This window comes from Medicago truncatula, chromosome 8, assembly GCF_003473485.1.
Source record: "Medicago truncatula cultivar Jemalong A17 chromosome 8, MtrunA17r5.0-ANR, whole genome shotgun sequence".
NCBI classification, from domain to species: Eukaryota; Viridiplantae; Streptophyta; class Magnoliopsida; order Fabales; family Fabaceae; genus Medicago; species Medicago truncatula.
This window is the reverse complement of record NC_053049.1, coordinates 38032494-38055035: the sequence shown is the minus strand read 5'-3', so window position 1 is coordinate 38055035 and position 22542 is coordinate 38032494. Positions and strand designations below refer to the sequence as shown.

The 22542-nt window shown below is 33.0% G+C and overlaps 3 protein-coding genes and 1 pseudogene across 4 annotated transcripts; all 4 read left to right on the top strand.

The window, feature by feature from the left end:
• The first annotated feature begins 63 nt into the window (after positions 1-63).
• LOC120577452 ((S)-2-hydroxy-acid oxidase GLO1) lies at positions 64-21779 on the top strand. Its single transcript, XM_039828969.1, has 13 exons — positions 64-156; positions 294-528; positions 633-757; positions 930-976; positions 1059-1136; positions 1248-1372; positions 1476-1542; positions 1655-1711; positions 1811-1880; positions 2234-2334; positions 2492-2596; positions 2939-3127; positions 21418-21779. Exons 2-12 carry the CDS (start codon positions 392-394, stop codon positions 3122-3124), a joined length of 1098 nt encoding a protein of 365 aa, XP_039684903.1. The 5' UTR covers positions 64-156; positions 294-391; the 3' UTR covers positions 3125-3127; positions 21418-21779.
• On the top strand, positions 7457-11586 carry LOC120577451 ((S)-2-hydroxy-acid oxidase GLO1). Of its 2 annotated transcripts, XM_039828967.1 has the most exons (12): positions 7457-7577; positions 7705-7928; positions 8048-8172; positions 8357-8403; positions 8486-8563; positions 9321-9445; positions 9549-9615; positions 9728-9784; positions 9890-9959; positions 10236-10336; positions 10548-10652; positions 10992-11177. In XM_039828967.1, the coding sequence occupies exons 2-12, from the start codon at positions 7792-7794 to the stop codon at positions 11175-11177; spliced, it is 1098 nt and encodes a 365-aa protein (XP_039684901.1). In that variant the 5' UTR covers positions 7457-7577; positions 7705-7791. The 2 variants fall into 2 exon arrangements, with proteins under 2 accessions (XP_039684901.1, XP_039684902.1); XM_039828968.1 differs by lacking the exon at positions 7457-7577 and having other exon boundaries at positions 7792-7928; positions 10992-11586.
• Positions 12497-17167, top strand: LOC120577453 ((S)-2-hydroxy-acid oxidase GLO1-like; annotated as a pseudogene).
• LOC120577450 ((S)-2-hydroxy-acid oxidase GLO1) lies at positions 17886-21677 on the top strand. The gene is made up of 12 exons (XM_039828966.1): positions 17886-18032; positions 18836-19046; positions 19137-19261; positions 19433-19479; positions 19564-19641; positions 19754-19878; positions 19978-20044; positions 20159-20221; positions 20327-20396; positions 20716-20816; positions 20975-21079; positions 21229-21677. The coding sequence occupies exons 2-12, from the start codon at positions 18910-18912 to the stop codon at positions 21412-21414; spliced, it is 1104 nt and encodes a 367-aa protein (XP_039684900.1). The 5' UTR covers positions 17886-18032; positions 18836-18909; the 3' UTR covers positions 21415-21677.
• Positions 21780-22542: the final 763 nt, after the last annotated feature.

Below are 22542 nucleotides of genomic sequence, written 5' to 3'. Positions count from 1 at the left end.
AATCCTAACTTCAATTAGAATCCAAAGACGAAATCAATTATAGTCTCTTTTCTATAATACTCAAATTTTGTTGACATTTTTCTTTATATCATATTATCTTCTTAATTCTCTTAATTAGTTCCATCTTGTTCCTTGCTTCACCAGCCCAAGTCACAGGTTCTCTTCTCCCCCCCCTTCATTTTACTCTTTACATTTGTGTTGTTAATTTCACTCTTCTTCTTACATGGTGTTACTTTCAGTTGCATACTATCATTTATTTACTGGTTTATACTTTTGTATTCTTTGTTTTGTAGCATTCATTCATTGTTCCTTCAGTGTTGCATCTAAGATCACTCAGATTATCTCTGTGGCTAAAGTTTTGAAGTTAATAAACTTAGGAAGTTTAATTAAGATGAATGTTACAAATGTGAATGAGTATGAAGCAATTGCAAAGGAAAAATTGTCCAAGATGTTTTATGACTACTTTGCATCAGGAGCAGAAGATCAGTGGACTTTGAAAGAGAACCGAAATGCATTCTCAAGGATTTTGTAATTTACTCAATTTCCAACAAACTTTTTTTATTTGACCTTTAACCTTGTGTGTTCTGTTAAATTGAAACTCTTCTTTCAATATTTGTGGTTACCAAAAACAGGTTCAGGCCGCGGATTCTTAGGGATGTAAGCAAGATAGATTTGACAACAACTGTATTAGGCCTCAAAATATCAATGCCTATCATGATTGCTCCTACAGCCGGCCAAAAGTTGGCTCACCCTGAAGGTGTAAATTGCAATTGGCCACCAAATTCATTTGATTAAGATATTGCCATTGCAACCTGTATTTTGCTTTTGTTGTTATGTACTTTTTGTTAATAAAGAAGTCCTTTATTCGCTGTACTTGACTATGAACTCTTTTAGTATAATATAGAAACATAAACTAATATTTCGTCCAGGTGAATACGCTACTGCTAGAGCAGCATCAGCAGCTGGCACAATCATGGTTTGATTTCTACCATATTCATTAATTATCTACTCAAGTATACCTGGGAGATTCATTTTCATAAGTTTGTACTTTGTGACAGACACTATCCTCATGGGCTACTTCAAGTGTTGAGGAGGTTGCTTCAACCGGACCTGGCATTCGTTTCCTCCAAATATATGTGAGTATATTGCCCTTATTTCTTGTTTTTATGATTTTATTTTCAATGTTGTGTGTCACTTGTCGCTTCCTTGTTGAACACATTATTTTGTTTGTTATTTTCTTCCCGCAGTTGTTTAAAGACAGAAATATGGTTACTCAACTTGTTAGAAGAGCAAAAAATGCTGGTTTCAAGGCAATTGTCCTCACAGTAGATTCTCCAGTTCTTGGTCGTAAGGAGGCTCACATAAAAAACAGGTTGACAATCATCGAAAAATTTCAGTTGAATTGATAAGTCTTCTATTTTAATAATATAATGTCCTACAATAGTTTTGAACAATTTTGATGGAGTCTTGTTCAGATTTACACTGCCATCATACGTAAGAATGAAGAATTTTGAAGGCCTGGATCTTGAAAAGTTGGTTAAGGTGTGTAATATGTATGAAAGTTTTGGATAAAATAATTTGTTGTTTTTGTCATTTTAATGTTGTTACTGTTGTTATTTACTATTTGAGAAATTTTGGATCAAATATTTTGCAGCACTCTGCCCATACGTCTGCTGTAAATGGCCTATATGACAAATCACTCACTTGGAAGGTGATGTTATATTGTATAGAACTTTCAAATATATGTTTTTCAAATCCTTAAAATTGAATGTGGAAGTCACAATATATACTATGGCGAACCTTGTAACAGGATGTAAAATGGCTTCAAACTATCACCTCATTGCCAATCATAGTGAAAGGCGTACTTACTGCGGAAGATAGTAAGCTTATCAAACAGATATATTATGATATTTAATTTTGATATACTGTCGGTGTAAAACTGATTACACCGTCAATAAATCAATACCAATTCTATATGTGACTTTCAAGATAGTTAGAACTAAAATTAAACATATTTAATGACCCAACAATTCTAATTGATTGACACTAATTTTTTTTTACATTGACAACATACAAATTCTTTTTCCTCTAAAAAAAAGCATACAAACTCTTTAACTGAGTGTGTTCCAATTAAATCCTATATTATGATGTTATGCTTCCTTATCAATTTGATCTTTGTTAGAATTATTTTTATCAATCTTGAATTTAATTTCACAATATTCTAATAATGCAGCTAGGTTAGCTATACAAGCTGGAGTTGCTGGAATCATCGTTTCCAACCACGGTGGTCGCCAACTTGACTATGTCCCGGCAACAATTATGGCTTTGGAAGAGGTCTGATTTAGGTCTCTAGTGCTATCATTCTTGGTTTAATTTTAGCTAATTTTGTATGATGCATTAAAATTACAAGCTGCTATATTTTGAATCATTCCAATATTTTTTTTGATGGCCTTGCAGAATAATTTATTTTTCAATGTATTGCTTTAAATAGGTTGTCCAAGCTGCAGAAGGAAGAGTCCCCGTCTTTATGGATGGTGGAGTCCGCCGAGGGACAGATGTCTTTAAGGCATTGGCTCTTGGAGCATCTGGTGTATTTGTAAGTATATGAAAAATTGATGGACTTGAATTCCCTACAATAGTAATAGCACACACATGTGCACACTACATAGTAATCAATCTTAGCTATTGATTTGAGATTAAACAACTCAAATTATCTATTTACTAAAGCAATTAACAATTTTGGCCATTAATTTAAATCGGGCAACTGAAGCCAATAACTGCGTCACACAATTATTGTACAGATTTTTTTTCTTTCTAAATTGGATTACCTTCATAATTTTTTTTATAATATTATCAGTGATGTCATTCACTACTGTTTTAATTATTAAAGGGAGTATAATAAAATTCTAACTAGCCTCACATTTCTGCATTATATCAGATTGGCAGACCTGTGGTGTTCTCATTGGCGGCTGATGGTGAAGCTGGTGTAAGAAAAGTACTTAAAATGCTTCATGATGAGCTTGAAATAACCATGGCACTTTGTGGTTGCTGTTCACTTAAGGACATAACTCGTGACCATGTTGTCACAGAGTGGGATCGCCCAAGAATTTCTCCAAGGTTGTGAGATCTGTACTTTTTATTGTTGGAGCATGAGTAGGGGTACTCATCAAGAAACTGATATATTATATATATTTAATTCTATGCTAATATATTAGAGCAATCATTTATAAACAATATTTTCGGAGACCTATGTAAGTGGGTCGGTTTCCTGATTACTGAAATAGGGCAGTTGTAGATTATGTTTTAATTAGGACAGTTCTGGTTATGTCTGACAGTTATGCATGGAAAGTGGGAATGGATCCATGTAACATATTTCCGTATTTTTGTTCTTTCGATTTTGTATTGGCATGGATTGATTAAATAAATAAACTCCTCTGTTGTTCCCGAATAAATAGCTTGTTTTTGAGACAGCTTTTGAGATGTTACCTGCCAAGGATACAAAAGCAGTAATAGAGGCAATGGAACTTTTCCAAGGGATGTTCTTGTTTTTTAATCTAATTTGATTTCTTGCAAACCAAATAGCATTCATAATGTAAATAATTGCAGAATTGACCACCAGCTTGCTTTGATGATTAGATTATCTATCACTAGTTTTCCAAATTTCTTCTACTGATTGAAAGTGAAGGGGAAAATTCAGCATACTAAACAACCAACACCAAATATTACAGTTTAGTATCTGACACAGGGTTAAAGGCACCTGCTAAGGTTGCAAAACCCCCACAACCTGTGATACATGAGACTAGTCAGCAAGAAACTTTTTCTGACACTGGGAGAATGTCTTTCCCCAGTTTAGCTTCTAGTTCTACCTCTATGGCACATCTCTTGTATCCTCCAGTAAAGTGGTTGCTCCTTCTGTTTTGAGGCAATGGGACAGTACACATGTTTTATCTCCCATGACAAGAGAATCAATGATATTCCTGGGAAAGCAGGAACTTGCATCTCTAATGATGTAATGCAATTGATAAAAGTGTGCAAATTTTGAAAAGGTTTTGGGGTGATGAGGTGGAGGAGGAGGAAGATTCTCTCTCTGATCATGCTGATGATGTTGCTCCATATCCTACCTTGTATCTAAGTGTTAATTCAGACTTTGATAACTTCACTAAGCAGAGAAAGGAAGACTGAAGAAGAAAAGTAACCCCAAAAACTTCACAGGAAACAATTCAATGATTACTACAAGGTCCAAAAAGGGTAATACCTTTAGTGCTGTAGCATGAAGGTAAACTTTGGGCTGCTTTGTTTGCTATAGGGATAGTTGTGGCTCTCATTTGGACAAAATTTTGGTTGGAATCTGTCTCTTGGATTGGTGGTTAGAGACTCGACTTGACTTTGCTTTCTGCGTATAGGATTGGTTCTAGACCTTTTTCGCATAATCCTTTTGTGGTAGTTGTTGCAGTGCCTCGAGTTATCCTAAGGGATTTAGATAGTCTGCAGTATTGTTATTTTGTGTTTGTTTTGGCTTGGCCATTGATTTAGTCCAAGGGAGCTTCACAAGGCTTTTCTTTTTGAAATTATAGGCTTCCTTTAAGGGCAACTCCCCATTTGCAGTATGCTTCCAGACTAACATATCAGGTGTTTCAGTGATGGGCAAGATAACTTGAGATGCAAGGTTTCTCAGATTTGGAAAAAATATATTCAGTTCCTCTGCAATGTTCCATTGAACGTTATTAATATAATTACTGACCTTAGGAGGTAACAAATTGAAAAGAGTATCAGGGACTTGATACTGATAAGCAAGATCTTCCCCACACTAAGAATCTGTCCAAAAGTTCACCTGCTGACTATTACCAATGAGCCAGTTTGAATTATTCATCACATTTTGATATTCAGCTTTTATACCACTCCAGAATTTTGAAGAAAACACATGATGAGATGCAACTAGAACCTCTAAGTACTCTCATTCTTAGCAGGGTGGCCCATTGTTCATCAGAGTTAAGGAGGTCCCAACAAAGTTTCAAATTTGTGGCTTCATTCAAACAAATAAGAGATTTAAGACCCAAACCTCCTTCATCATAATCAGAACAGACTTTCCTCAAAGCAACTGTAACCATCTTTCTTTTAGAAACATCCCCACTCCATATGATTATTTTTTTTTTATCTATTTTTCTAATTCCTTAACCAATGAGACATGCCAGGAATAAACAGTCATGGTAATGGTCAGCAGATTCCCCACTCTATTCTTCTAATATCCATGTTTAAATTTTTTTTTTTTAGAAGCTAAAATGGATTAAATTACTGAAAGCTTGGAGATTTCAGTATAAGGAATGCCAAAACCCCAACTAAAAGAGTCAATTACAAGTAATATAAAAAAACAGGGAGCCAAAAACAAGCTCAAAAAAGAAAGCTACCCTGTTACAAAAATATTACCAAGCAAGGTAAAAGATTCAACCACCACGAATGGTAGGAGAAAGCAAAACTAGGACGATTTGCTTTCAGCCACCAGTAAGACTGAAGCTTAACTTTATCTAACAATTGATTAAAAGAAGCTTCTTTTTGGTGAAAGATCCGGGCATTCCTTTCAAGCCAAATCACCAACACACAAGATAGCCAAATAAGATTAAGAGCTGAGTGTTTCCTGTTAGAAAACCGCTAAAGGTGCCAAATTGATATAAATGGTCTGACACATTTTCAGGAAACACTATGTTGTAACCAAGCCAGTGAGAGATACCATACCAAAGTTTGCCAAAAAATTCACAAGAGAGGAATAAGTGCTTTGCATCTTCTATTGTACTGCATCCCCCCACGCATAACTGAGCATTCAGATGTAAAATGTGTCTTTTGATTAGATTGTCCGTTGTTGGTAATCTATCACATAACAAGCGCCAAGCGAAAAGACTGATTTTCAGGGGCACTTCCTTGTTCCAAATTTCAGTGATGTGAGTAATCGCCAAGTTGTTGCTGGTTGATGTCAACAAATGGTTATAAGCACTTGTGACATTATAACTGTTGGAGGCATGTAAGTGCCAAATCCACCTTTCAGGATGAGTAGGCTGCAAAACAATATTATATAAAATATCACAACATTCCCGCACCTTCTCCTCCTCCCAAGCTAACAAACGACGCCGCCACTGCCAAGCTACACCCTCAACCCCCCACCCAAGTGAATACATTTCAGCCACCGTTGTCATTTTATTAGTAACAAGATCAAAAAGGTGACTGAAACTATACTTCAAAACTAACCCGTCAATCCAAAGATCCCACCAAAATAGAGTCTGTGCACCATCTCCTACCTCACGTCCAACATTACAATCAAACCATCTCCCACCTCCCACACCAACCCCATTTTTAACATTTATCAAATTATGTACATAAAAATTTGTTTTCGCATATAAGCAAATAAAATCCACAACCGATGCAATTCAACTATTTAATAGATTTTTGTATATATAAGAGAAAAATATTTAACTGAGATATTACATTAATATTAATAATTTTCATTTAATATTTTTAAACATTTGACAAAATTAATCATGTAGTTATTTTTTATATAATTATCAGAATGATACGAAATCCTTGCAAAATTATGAGTATTTTACTAGTCTTCTGTAAAAACTAAAAACCATATCACCGACACCCTTTTTTTTTTTAGAAAAATGATATTTGAAGAGCCATTTTTTACAATTTTTATGACAACTTTCTCTCCCATACTCACGTTATCTTTTTACTTTCTTTCTCTATTGCTTTGGTTTTTGTGCCAATACCTCATTTTCTTTGTAAAATTTTGGTTGTCACAAAAGTTGTCACATATATGGATATTTAAATAACACAACTCTTAACATAGTAAACATAGCACATCATATTTTGGCCACGTGGGACTTTGTATCCAATGAAAAACAGCGAAAACGGTCCTCTTGTATGGTCCCAGGTCACAACGTTTTTTTTTTTTTTTAGGGAAACAAGTCACAAACGTTGGCTCACTCTTTTTATTCTATCTCTTCTTCTTTCTCTCTCTATTCTTTTTATCCAATAAGAAGAGAGGAAAAGTGGTTGTCTTAAAAGTTGTTTAAAATGAATTGTATAAATATCACTCCTCTTTTATATAACCAGTCCGAGCTGGTGTCACTTTCGCGTTAGACTTTTTAAAGTGTTTCTCATATTCATATATGATGTTTTTATCTTTTCTTTTTTTCTTTTCTCTCTCCACCGTTTTAGATCAATAAAAGAGAAAAATAAGGTTGTTATTAAAATTATCATGAAATAGATGTACAAATATTATTTTTCTTTTTGATTTGGGGCGACAATGATTGAAAAATTGGTAATGACTAAAAGTGAGTTGAAAATAAAATAATTTGTATTTGCATATATTCGTATAAACATGAATTAAACTATAAAATTGTGTGTAAAAATCAATTATAGAATTAAAAGGTAAAAATCCTAACTTGAGTTGTAAACAAAATCAATTATAGTCTCTTTTCTATAATGCTCAAATTTTGTAGATATTTTTCTTTATATCATATTTTCTTCTTCATTCTCTTAAATTGGTTCCATCTTGTTCCTTACTTCACCAGCTCAAATCACAGGTTCTCTTCTCTCTCCCCTTCATCTTATATTTGTGTAGTTAATTTCATTCTTCTTACATGGTGTTACTTTCAGTTGCATACTATCATTTATTTATTGGATCATACTTTTGTATTCTTTGTTTTGCAGTATTCATTCAGTGTTGCATCCAAGATCACTCAGTTGATCTCTGTGGATAAAGTTTTGAAGTTAATAAACTGAAGAAGTTTAATTAAGATGAATGTTACAAATGTGAATGAGTATGAAGCAATTGCAAAGGAAAAATTGTCCAAGCAGTTTTATGACTACTTTGCAACAGGAGCAGAAGATCAGTGGACTTTGAAAGAGAACCGGAATGCATTCTCAAGGATTCTGTAATCTACTTAATTTCCTACAAATTATTTTTCTCTGAGTTTCATCTTCCTTTCAACCTTGTGTGTTTTGTTAATTAAATTGAAGCCCTTCTTTCAATATTTGTGTTTACCAAAAACAGGTTCAGACCACGAATTCTTATCGATGTAAGCAAGATAGACTTGAGAACAACAGTATTAGGCCTCAATATATCAATGCCTATCATGATTTCTCCTACAGCCGCGCAAAAGATGGCTCACCCTGAAGGTGTAAATTGTAATTGTTCACCAAATTCATTTGATTAAGATATTGCCATTGCATCCTGTATTTTGCTATTGTTATGTACTTTTTGTTAATAAAGAAGTCCTTTATTCTTCCTGTGTTTGACTATGAATTTTTTTACTATAATATAGAAACATAAATTGAAACAAATTGTGCAATTTTTGTGCAGGAGAATACGCTACTGCTAGAGCAGCATCGGCAGCTGGCACAATCATGGTTTGATTTCTACCATATTTATTAATAATCTACTCAAGTATACCTGGGAGATTCATTTTCATAAGTTTGTATTTTGTGACAGACACTATCCTCATGGGCTACTTCAAGTGTTGAGGAGGTGGCTTCAACCGGACCTGGCATTCGTTTCCTCCAAATCTATGTTAGCATATTGTCCTTATTTCTTCTTTTCATGATTTTATTTTCTATGATATGTGTCACTTGTCTCTTCCTTGCTGAACACATGATTTTATATGAATTTCGTATAATTTGTTGGGTTCCACTTCTAGTCATGTTATGTACTGGAAAATTAAGGTCTGGTTCCTTCATACTGCGATAGGGAAATTCACTGCTTGAATTTAGCTACCAACTTTAGTAAATTGTATTCGAAAAAACAAAGTGATAACTAGAGGTGTCAAATTTTCCTCAGTCTAACGGGCTGGTCTGCTAGGACCATATGTTAGCATAGACTGAGTTATAAAAATATGCCCAAAAGTAATCGTATATTTTTGGGTTGCGGTGAGAGTCCTCGCGATCTGGCATTTTCCCCCACATGAGTAGATGCAAGGGGGTCCTCGCGATCTGGCCGATTTATCAAATTTTTCCTATTATGTTTTGTGGGTCCATCTAGCAACTCTAGTTAGAATGTGAGTACTTCAATTTTGATATGACGGTTCAGAATTCAGATCGAAAAATGAGTGATCTGAATTCAGGAATTTCAAATTTAATTTTTATCATTATAATAGTTTTACAAAATATTTCTTTTGCTTCCACCAAGTAATAAGTAATTCATTGCTCTTATGCAATAATTTCCTCTTCCTAAGTTCTTATAATAACAAATCATTATTCTAGATTGTTTTGATCAACTAAGTTTTCATATAGTGTTATAACCATTTTTTTATGTTATTTTCTTCTCTCAGCTGTTGAAAGACAGAAGTATGGTTACTCAACTTATTAGAAGAGCTGAAAATGCTGGTTTCAAGGCAATTGTCCTCACAGCAGATTCTCCAGTTCTTGGTCGTAAGGAGGCTATATTAAAAAGCAGGTTGACAATCATCGAAAAATTTCAGTTGAATTGATAAGTCTCCAATTTTAATAATATAATGTCCTACAATAGTTTTGAACAATTTTGATGGAGTCTTGTTCAGATTTACATTGCCATCATACATGAGAATGAAGAATTTTGAAGACATGGATCTTGAAAAGTTGGCTAAGGTGTGTAATAAGTATGAAAATTTTGGATTAAATAATTTGTTGTTTTTGTCACGTTAATGTTGTTACCGTTGTTATTTACTATTTGAGAAATTTTGGATCAAATATTTTGCAGCACTCTGGTGACAATTCTGCTGTTAACGGCCAATGTGACCAATCACTCACCTGGAAGGTAACATTATAATATCAAGAACTTTGACAAATATGATTTTCTAATCCGTGAAATTGAATGTGGAAGTCACAAACTCACAATATACTATGGCGAACCTTGTAACAGGATGTAAAATGGCTTCAAACAATCACCTCATTGCCAATCATAGTGAAAGGCGTACTTACTGCTGAAGATAGTAAGCTCATCAAACATATACTACATTGTGATATTTAATTTTGATACACAGTTAGTGTAACACTGATTACATTGTCAATAAATCAATATCAATCCTATATGTTACTTTCAAGATAGTTATAACCAAAGGCAAACATATTTAATGATCCAATGATTATAACTGAGAGCGTGTTCCATTTAAATCCTGTATGTTGCTATGCTGCCTTATTAATTTGATCTTTGTTTGAATTATTTTTATCAATCTTGAATTTAGTTTCACAATATTCTTATAATATAGCTAGGTTAGCTATGCAAGCTGGAGTTGCTGGAATCATCGTTTCCAATCACGGTGGTCGCCAACTTGACTTTGTCCCGGCAACTATTATGGCTTTGGAAGAGGTCTGATTTAGGTCTCTAGTGCTATCATTCTTGGTTTAATTTTAGCTAATTTTATATGATGCATTAAAATTACAAGTTTCTATATTTTGAATCATTCGAATTTTCTTTTTCTTCATTAATTTGTTTCCGTACTAATAACAAATGCATTTTTTTTGTTTCCATTTGATGGCCCTGCAGAATAATTTATTTTTCACTGTATTACTTTAAATAGGTTGTCCAAGCTGCAGAAGGAAGAGTCCCCGTTTTTATGGATGGTGGAGTCCGTCGAGGGACAGATGTCTTTAAGGCATTGGCTCTTGGAGCATCTGGTGTATTTGTAAGTATAAGAAAAATTGATGGACTTGAATTCCCTACAATAGTAATAGCACACACATGTGCACATTACATAGTAATCAATCTTAGCCATTGATTTGATATTAAACAACTCAAATTATCTATTTACTAATGTAATTAACAATTTCGGCCATTAATTTTAATCGGGAAACAGAAGCCAATAACTGCGTCACACAATTATTGTACAGATATTTTTCTTTCTAAAATGGATTACCTTCATAATTTTTTTAATAATCTTATCGTTGATGTTGTTTACTAGTATTTAATTATTAAAGGAGTATAAAAAAATTCTAACTAGCCTCACATTTATGCAATATATCAGATTGGAAGACCTGTGGTGTTCTCATTGGCTGCTGATGGTGAAGCTGGTGTAAGAAATGTACTTAAAATGCTTCACAATGAGCTTGAAATAAACATGGCACTATGTGGTTGCCGTTCACTTAAAGACATAACTCGTGACCATGTTGTCACAGAGTGGGATCGCCCAAGAATTTCTCCAAGGTTGTGAGATCTATAATTTATATTGGTGGAGCATGAGTAGGGGTACTCATCAAGAAACTGATATATTATATAAATTTAATTCTATTCTAATATGTTAGACCAATCATTTATAAAAAATATCGTAGGAGACCAATGTAAGTGCGTCGGTTTCCTGATTATTGAAATAGGACTGTTATAGATTATGTTTTAATTAGGACAGTTCTGGTTATGTGTGACAGTTATGCATGGAATGCGGGAATGGATCCATGTAACATATTGCCGTATTTTTGTTCTTTCGATTTTGTATTGGCATGGATTGATTAAATAAATAAACTCCTCTGTTGTTCCCTTAAATAAATAGCTTGTTTTTGAGACAGCTTTTGAGATGTTACCTGCCAAGGATACAAAAGCAGTAATAGAGGCAATGGAACTTTTCCAAGGGATGTTCTTGTTTTTTAATCTAATTTGATTTCTTGCAAACCAAATAGCATTCATAATGTAAATAATTGCAGAATTTACCACCAGCTTGCTTTGATGATTAGAGTACCTATCACTAGATTTCCAAATTTCTTCTACTGATTGAAAGTGAAGGGGAAAATTCAGCATACTAAACTGCATGTAACATATTGCCTCTGTCTTTTCTGTTCTTTCAATTTTGTATTGGCTTGGATTGATTAAATAAATAAGCTCCTCTGTTGTTCCCTTATATTCATGTAACAGAATACTTTGTTGAGACTCTTTGGTAGAGACTGTCACGTTTATTGCTAGGCGATTCCTTGAACGAAAATCAATTTCGAAAAGATGAATCATGAGTTACAAAACAAAACTTTTTATCCACTATTTTATTTCTAGCAGTATAATCACTAAAATATTTATTTAGTAGGAAATAAGTGCAAATATTTATATTTTTAAAATTTCTTCTATAAAAATGAAAAACCATATCATCATTTGTATGTAACAACAAAACAAATCACATCATATTTTGGCCACAAAACTGTTGACAACACACGTGGGAATGTGTATCCAATAAAAAACAGAAAAAACATCCTCATGGATGGTCCACATGTGGTTGTCTCACTCTTTTTATATAACTAATCCTACCTAATAGTGTCACTTTCACGTTCAATTTATACTTTTGACTACTTTTGTAAAATTGATTTTTCAGTGAATTGATTTAAAATTGATTTTGACTTAAAGTGTTGAGGTATTTGTGTTTGAATCAATGATGTAAAAGTGAGTTAATCTATAGATTTGTTTGTAAAAATCAATTATGGAATCAAAAGTTAGAAATCTTAGCTTCAAGTAGAGTCTATTCTGGAGACAAAATCAATTCTACTTATAAAACAATTAAATATGTCGGAATCAATTCTACACCTCTAGAATCAATTTTGACCTCTCTAGAAGTAGAACCAATCATACACAACACAAGTCTCTTTTCTATAATACTCAGATTTTGTTGACGTTTTTCTTTGGATCATATTTTCTTCTTCATTCTCTTAATTAGTTCCATCTTCTTCCTTACCTCACCAGCCCAAATTACAAGTTCTCTTCTCTCTCCCCTTTATCTTACATTTGTGTTGTTATTTTCATTATTCTTCTTCTTATCAGGTGTTATTTTCAGTTGTATACTATCATTTATTTATTGGATCATATTTCTGTATTCTTTGTTTTGTAGTCTTAATCCATAGTTCCTTCAGTTTTGCATGTAATATCACACACTTTATTGCTTATAATCTAGTCCTAGCTTACTTGTTAGAGTTTGAGGGAGTTAATTAGAGTTGGTCCTATTTGTGCAAATGCTCATCTATAACTCAACAAAAAGATACCAGATTGACGAATCCTGAATTAGTCATTGAATAAAAGGACAACCCGGTGCACTGAAGCTCCCGCATACGCAGGGTCCGGGAAGGGGTCCCACCATTTGGTGTATTGTACGCAGCCCCTTACAGTCACATGACAACAACTTTACCAGTTGCGCCAAGGTTACCCCTCGAATTAGTCATTGAATGATAGCATTTTTTTATGGTGGATAGCTAACTCTTGACCAAGTATTACTCAACTTTATCTCTAATAACAGAATCCTAATCACACGTTATACTATGTTCTAAAATGCCCTTCATATGTGTTTATTACACATAACACAATCAATTCTTAGTTGTACTATGTTTTTTTTACTTCATTAGTCATGTGCTAGATTAAAGCGTGTTCAGTGTCCGACACGGGTTGGTCAATGTCGAACTCGATACATATGGTATATTCAATCAATTCCATATTCTTAAATTATTAATGGTGTTGACATGTCCGTGTTTGTGTCCATAACACACAACTTATGTGTCAAGTTATTTTGTTCCTCCAATGTTAGTTGTACGGATTTCCGTTCTATTTTCATAAGTATATATGATCTAGTAGTACTGTATTCATAGATGTTGCTCAGCATTTTTGAACTTGGAATTGATTTGGTTTGAATTCAAGTTTCTGAATAATTGTACATATTAATATAACTTTCAGAAGATCCTCTGGACATAACATAATAAAGCAACTTAACTACTAAGAAGATCATGAATATAACAAATGTGAACGAGTATGAAGCAATTGCAAAGGAAAAGTTGTCAAAGATGGTTTATGACTACTATGCATCAGGGGCATTGGATCAGTGGACATTGAAAGAGAACCGAAACGCGTTCTCAAGAATTCTGTAATCTACTAACTTATTTTATTTTATCTTCATCTTCCCTTTAACTTAATCTTGTGTGTTCTGTTGAAGCCCCTATAGAAAAAACTTGTAAATTAAAACAATTAATGCAATTTATCTACAGGAGAATATGCTACTGCTAGAGCAGCTTCTGCAGCTGATACAATCATGGTTTGGTTCAGTGTGAAAAAAGATTTGTTAATATTGTATTTGGCTTTAATTTATATACACATAAGTGTAAATAATTTTTACATCAATTATTTTAGATTCTAAAAAAATTCTGACTTTAACTATAACTACTTCTAAAGTAACATATATGATTGGTTGTTATTTGTTGACAGTGTATTAAAATTAAAGCCGTTGTATTTACTACGTGGGAGATTCATTTTCATAATTTTGTGACAGACACTACCCTCATGGGCTACTTCCAGTATTGAGGAGGTTGCTTCAACCGGACCTGGCATTCGTTGTCTCCAACTCTACGTGAGTATTTGCCTTCATGATTTATTTTCTAAGAGGTGTGTCACTTGTCTAGTCCTTGAACACAGAACATTCCAAGCAACTTAGTTTAAATAATGAATTCACTTTTGATGTAGTATGAATTTCATGTAGTTTTTGGGTTCCAATTGTAGTAATGATTTAATAAGTTGGCAAATTAAGTCTTGGTTCCTGCATACTATCTATCTTATGTAGCATCAACACTTCAGGTTAAAGACGTGTCCAGTATCCGACGCTGATATGACACTGACCATGTGACTTTGTCCAATCACTTCTTTTTTCTCAAATTATCACCAACGTCCACGCTTCAGTGCCTCTGCCGTGTCTAATTTCCGTAGTTGTGTTGATGCTTCATTGATACTGCCTCATGGAAATTCATTGTTTGTATTTATTTAACTGTGATTTTTACATATCCTGATTTCCTGCTGTCAATGGATCACACATTTAACACAATGACACGATTGGGACCATAGGATCAAGATTAGACGATTCACATTCCGCCTTTGGTAATTTGAGTTCAAAATATAAAGTCAGAATGTGAATGCAGGGTATTCAAACCGAGTGATTGTGCGATTGCAGGGAATTCATATTCGATTATTACCATTATAATAGTTTGACAAAACATTTCTTTTTCCTTCCACTACGTAACTTTTGACTTTTATGCAATAATTTCCTCTTCATTTTTTTTATAAGTTCCTTTAATAACAAAATATTATTCTCCTTGCTTCAGTCACACTAGTATTAATTTGATTTTCTAAATTTTCAAATTTTAATTTATTAGTGTTATAACCTAATTTATTTGTTAATTTCTTCTCTCAGCTGTTTAAAGACAGAAATTTGGTTACTCAGCTTGTGAGAAGAGCCGAAAATGCTGGTTTCAAGGCAATTGTCCTTACTGCAGACTCTCCAGTTATTGGTCGTAGAGAGGCTGGCATAAAAAACAGGTTAGTAATCATTGGGAAATTTCAGTTGAATTATCAAGTCTTCTATTTTAAAAATATATTTTCCGGATTTGTTTAATGGGCTTTTCTACAGATTTACATTGCCATCAAACGTGAGAGTGAAGAATTTTGAAGGCATGGATCTTGAAAAGTTGGATAAGGTGTGTGATTAATATAAAAATCGTATGGTGTATCTGTTATTTTCATCTTAATATTGTAAATCTTGCTATTTACTATTTGGAAAATTGGATACAACCTTGCAGACTAAAGACTCTGGTCATACATCTGTTGTCAATGGCCTATATGACCAATCACTCACTTGGAAGGTGAAATAATTATATATAGATCTTTCGTATATATGATTTTCTAATATGTGACATTGAATGTAGTCTTAATATATACTATTGACAACATTGTAACAGGATGTAAGATGGCTTCAAACAATCACTTCATTGCCAATCTTAGTGAAGGGTGTACTTACTGCTGAAGATAGTAAGCTTATCAAACGGATACATTCAAAAGTTTAATTTTGATCCACTGTTAGTGTAAATCTTTTTACATTGTCAATCAATCACAACTAATTGTATGTCGCTTTCAAAATGGTTTGAATGACAGTTTAAAAACTTTTTACATTGATAGTGCATACCAATTAAATCTTATATTTTGTTGCTATGCTTTCCTTATCCATCTGATCTTTGTTAGAATTGTTTTATCAATCCTAAATTTAATTCCACAACTATGCTAATAATGTAGCTAGGTTAGCTATACAAGCTGGGGCTGCTGGAGTCATTGTTTCCAATCACGGTGCTCGCCAACTTGACTATGTCCCTGCAACTATTATGGCTTTGGAAGAGGTCTGATTTAGGTCTCCAATGCTATCACTCTTGATGCAATTTTAGTTATTTTTCTATGATGCATTAATATTTTAATCTGCTATACTTTGAATCATTGTAAGGTTTCTTTTTCATTGCATCGTTTCCTAATAATTGAATTTTTTTTTTATTTCCATTTGTTGGACCTGTACAATGATTTCCTTTTTCAATATATTACTTTGAATAGGTTGTGCAAGCTGCAGAAGGAAGAGTTCCTATTTTTATAGATGGTGGAGTCCGCCGAGGGACAGATATTTTTAAAGCATTGGCTCTTGGAGCATCTGGTGTATTTGTAAGTATATTAAGGTCTGAATTTTATGCCAAAATAGTCGTATGTCATCACACTAAGTAATCAAGTTATTGATTTGAGATCAAAAGATTAAGATTAGTAGATTACTCATTTACTAAAAAAAGAATAAACAATCTGGACGATTGATTTAGATCGGACGTCAAAGTCAGTAGCGGTGTCGCACAGTTACAGCAGGAAACCTGTTTCCAAATTAGATTACCGTCATAATTTTAAAAAAAAAAATCTAATTAGTTTACTACTGTCCAATTAGATTACCTGTTTCCAACTGATATATCCAAATATTTACTTTTCATCTTGTCACTTGTTAGATTGGAAGACCAGTGGTGTTCTCACTGGCAGCTGATGGCGAAGCTGGTGTAAGAAAAGTACTTAAAATGCTTCATAATGAGCTTGAAATAACCATGGCACTATGTGGTTGCCGTTCACTTAAGGACATAACTCGCGACCATGTTGTCACAGAGTGGGACCGCCCAAGAATTTCGCCAAGGTTATGAGATTATGCTTCTGTTGGAGCTTGAGGAGGAGTTACTCATCAAGAAACTGATATACTATATGAATTTATAATTAATGACACTTTCTTATTATCTCTCGTTTAATTGCATGTAGTTCATTATAGAGTATATATTTCTAACCAGACTTATCTCTTTGCACATGATCCAATTTGGTAAACTCTTGAAACATGGCTAGCTTGACCATTCTGTCAAAATAAATGATGCTCTAGTAACCTGAAGTATTTGCAAAATAATTTCAGCTAACATGTAAATTCATGAAACTTCTAAAAAAAGGACCATTCTATCAAAAAAGAAATTCACTAAACTGATCATATTTGTCACTCATTTGCTAAGGGAAGTCACTCTCAATATAGCAAACAACCACATATCGAATATTTGTTGAGATTCTTTAGGAGAGACAATCAAGTTTATTGCTTGGTGGTTCCTTGAAGGAAATCAATTTCGATAAGATGAAAGATAACTTTTTATCCATTAAATTATTAAAAAAAAAAAAATCGGCAGGATTTTATTTTAACATTATAATCATTAAAAAAATTAGTGTGAAACAAGTGTAAATATATAGATTTGGTTCAAGCTTTATTCCCAGACGGTTGCGTATGGAAAAACATTTGTTAGGAATGGTCAACGTTTTAAATAGATATCACTTTACTTGAGGTGATTAGTCTCTGCACTTACGAGTGGGAGAATACCTCTGGTTTACCAACAAAATGTGTATTAAACGAGATTCATCATTTGTATGTAACAATTAAACAAATCACATCATATTTTGGCCAGAAATATTTTGACATCAACCTAGGTGGAAATTTATATCCAATGAAAAAAAGGAAAAACTATCCTCATGGATGGTCCACATATGGTTGTCTAACTCTTTTTATATATAACTAATCCTACCTAATAGTGTCACTTTCAGTTTCTTTATTTATACTTTCTACTTGACTTCTTCTAGTCTCTTTTCTATAATACTCAAATTTTGTTGACTTTTTCTTTATATCATATTTTCTTCTTCATTATCTTAATTAGTTCCATCTTCTTCCTTACTTCACCAGCCCAAGTCACAGGTTCTATCTCCCTTTCATCTTACATTTGTGTTGTTATTTTCATTCTTCTTTTTAGCTGCTGCTATTTCAGTTGTTTACTATCATTTATTTATTGGTTCATACTTTTGTATTCTTTGTTTTGTAGCATTCATTCATTGTTCTTTTAGTTTCGCATCTAAGATCACACGGTTTATCTTTGTGGTACTGTTTTGAGGTTAATAAGTTTAGGAAGTTTAATTGAGGGTATTGTGCTCTAGAATGAGCTTCACATTTGTTTATTACACATAATATAATCAACTATTGTTAGTTTTTTTTTTAAAGAATCAACTGTTGTTAGTTGTTTTCAGTTTTGGTTCTTCTATCTAGTTATTTGTATGGTGTTTCGTTCCTCCTCTGCTAGTTGTGTTGTTTCCGTTTTCCTTCACAAGTCTACGAGTGGTGATTTGTTGACTCCAAGAGTAATTATGAGATGAATTACTCCATTTAATAACTCATTATAAATAACAATTTCATTAATCCATCCGTTGATTATTGTCATAAGATATTAATGATCAAAAACACAAAGTTATATATAAACTCCGAAATTCATAGCTATGGAATCTAATTATAGTATCTACTTAGGTATTCTAAAAACTTATTATGCATTCATTTGAAATTATTTAATGAAGTTTGAAATATATATGATCTAGTTGTCATGTGTAAACTATTTTGATCTTTCTTTTAGAAGATCATGTGGACATACATAACCAAAAGTAACTGTTGATTTTGAAACGGTCAAAGTCAGTAATAAGTTGTTAGATTAATATTTTTTTCTCCTTCATCAGGGCTCTCCTGATCCTTAACCATTGACTCAAACCAGTTGAGCTATCCAACCCCCTAAAGAAAAGTAACTATTAAGATGAATATAACAAATGTTACCGATTATGAAGCTATTGCAAAGGAAAAACTGTCCAAGATGTTTTATGACTACTTTGCATCGGGAGCAGAAGATCAGTGGACTTTGAAAGAGAACCGAAATGCATTCTCAAGGATTTTGTAATCTACTTAATTTCCTACAAATTATTTTTCTTGTGTGTTCTGTTAAACTGAATCCCTTCTTTCAATATTTGTGTTTACCAAAAACAGGTTCAGACCTCGTATTCTTATGGATGTAAGCAAGATAAACTTGACAACTACGGTATTAGGCTTCAAAATATCAATGCCTATCATGATTGCTCCTACAGGCGTGCAAAAGTTGGCTCACCCTGAAGGTGTAATTGCTATCAAACTCATTTGTTTAAGATAATGCCATTGCTTCATGTATTTTGCTATTGTTGTTATGTAATAAAGAAGTCGTTGATTCTTTGTGTTTGACATTGAATTTTTTTAGTACAATATAAAAACACTTCTATATTAAAACAAATCATGCAATTTTTATGCAGGAGAATGCGCTACTGCTAGAGCAGCATCAGCATCAGGCACAATCATGGTTCGATTTCTATCATATTTATTAATAATCTACTCTCAAGTATACCTGGGAGATTCATTTTCATAAGTTTGTACTTTGTGACAGACACTATCCTCATGGGCTACTTTTAGTGTTGAGGAGGTTGCTTCAACCGGACCTGGCATTCGTTTCCTCCAAATCTATGTGAGTATATTGCTCGTATTTCTTGTTTTTATGATTTTGTTTTCAATGTTTGGTGTCACTTGTCTCTTCCTTGTTGAACACGTTATTTTGTTTGTTATTTTTTTTCACTCAGTTGTTTAAAGACAGAAATATGGTTACTCAACTTGTTAGAAGAGCTGAAAATGCTGGTTTCAAGGCAATTGTTCTCACTGCAGATTCTCCTGTTCTTGGTCACAAGGAAGCTGACATAAAAAACAGGTTAACAATCATTGAAAAATTTCATTTGAATAAGTCTTCTATTTTAAAAATATAATTTCCTTCAATAGTTTTGAACAATATTTATAAAGTTTTGTCCAGATTTACATTGCCATCATACGTGAAAATGAAGAATTTTGAAGACATGAATCTTGAAAAGTTGAGTAAGGTGTGTGATAAGTATGATAATTTTAGATCAAATATTTTGTTGTTGTTGTTTTTGTAATCTTAATCTTGTTACCGTTGTTATTTACTATTTGAGAAATTGGATTTAATCTTGCAGAGTGAAGGCTCAAGTCACACCTCTGCTGTTAATGGCTTATATGATCAATCACTCACCTGGAAGGTGATGTTATAATATATAGAACTTTCACATATATGATTTTCTAATCCGTGAAATTAAATGTGGAATTCACAAACTCACAATATACTATGGTGAACCTTGTAACAGGATGTAAAATGGCTTCAAACTATCACCTCATTGCCAATCATAGTGAAAGGCGTACTTACTGCTGAAGATAGTAAGCTCATCAAACATATACTACATTGTGATATTTAATTTTGATACACAGTTAGTGTAACACTGATTACATTGTCAATAAATCAATATCGATCCTATATGTAACTTTCAAGATAGTTATAACTAAATACAAACATATTTAATGATCCAACGATTAATAAAAACTTTCTATATTGAAAGTATATATACAAACTTTTTAACTGAGAGTGTGTTCCAATTAAATCATGTATTATGATGCTATGCTACCTTATTAATTTGATCTTTGTTAGAATTATTTTTATCAAACTTGAATTTAATTTCACAATATTCTTATAATATAGCTAGGTTAGCTGTACAAGCTGGAGTTGCTGGAATAATTGTTTCCAACCACGGTGCTCGCCAACTTGACTATGTCCCTGCAACTATTATGGCTTTGGAAGAGGTCTGATTTAGGTCTCTAGTGCTATCATTCTTGGTTTAACTTTAGCTAATTTTGTATGATGCATTAAAATTTCAAGCTGCTATATTGTTGAATCATTCCAATATTTTTTTTTCATTGCCTTTTTTCCTTACTAATAATAATTGCATTATCTTGAGTAGGTTGTTCAAGCTGCAGAAGGAAGAGTCCCCGTTTTTATGGATGGTGGAGTTCGTCGAGGGACAGATGTCTTTAAGGCATTGGCTCTTGGAGCAGCTGGTGTATTTGTAAGTATATGAAAATTTGATGAACCTGAATTCCTTACTGTAAATATCTAGTTACTAAAACAATTAACAATATTGGCCATTAATTTATCGGGCAACCGGCGCCAATAACTGTGTTACACAACTAGCCTAACATTTATGCAATATATCAGATTGGAAGACCAGTGGTGTTCTCATTGGCTGCTGACGGTGAAGCTGGTGTAAGGAAAGTATTTGAGATGCTTCATGATGAGCTTGAAAGAACCATGGCACTTTGTGGTTGCCGTTCGGTTAAGGACATAACTCGTGACCATGTTGTCACAGAGTGGGATCGCCCAAGAATTTCTCCAAGGTTGTGAGATCTGTACTTTTTAGTGTTGGAGCATGAGTAGGGGTACTCATCAAGAAATTGATTGTAACAGAGTTGAGATCAGTTTAAGAGACTTACATTTTCTCAATTGACATTCATCCATACACCGAACTTATGATGAATTTGTTAATCACATACTTCAGAGATTTGATTATCTAGTATCAATTGTTATTTTAGGACAATTATCTACTATCAATTGTATCATATCATATTTGGTCGAATAACTACGTTATCCAAAGTGACATTATTATACTTTCTTTGTTTCATACAATTTACCTGGACATCTCCAACTTAAGTTGGCAATGTTCAAACTCATGTTTTTACATAATATATGAATTGAATCTTTGATTCGTACTTTACAATCTTTTTTTTGGCATGATTTCTGGAACAACTCAAATAAGGAGTGTTTGTAACACTTTAACACACATTATTTTTCTTTTGGTACAAAAGAGGGTGAAGTCCATGTTGCTAGCATTATTCTATTGAATTGAATTAATTATCTTTGGGTTTGAAGATGATTTTTTTACTGCAATCAAATTTTGCCATCAAAATATTCCATGTTTGTACGGGAGGTGACGCGGGCAGACATGTCTTCGTTTAACATTGTACGTCACCGTGTCTAACATCTAGATTTAATGGAGGGATTCATTTGATAAATGTGAAGAAAATTGAGGGAGGGTTTGACTATTTCAAAAAAAAAAAGGACTAAGTTGATCGATGGATACAAATTAAGTACGAGAAAGATAAATAGTAGACAAATTAAGTACTATACAACATTTTGTAAATAAACTAATAATACGTATTATATTTTTTATAATATATAATATTTTTTAAATTTGTATGCCATTTGTTAAAGTGATTTATACCCATAAAGAAGAAGTAATTTTAGCTCAAAGGAGATTTTTGGATTCAAAGGTTCCAATTCAAAGGAGATTTTTGAATCTTAAAATCTTCCATACTTTAAATTGGTTCATTGTCTCTAGCCCTAAATATTGAATATAGTTTTTTTTCTTTCTATAAAGAAAAATGTATATATAAAAATGTAATTTTTAAACTATGAGAAAATAAGCGATGGATCATCGGTGTAAATTAATTTTACACTGATTATTTATTATTA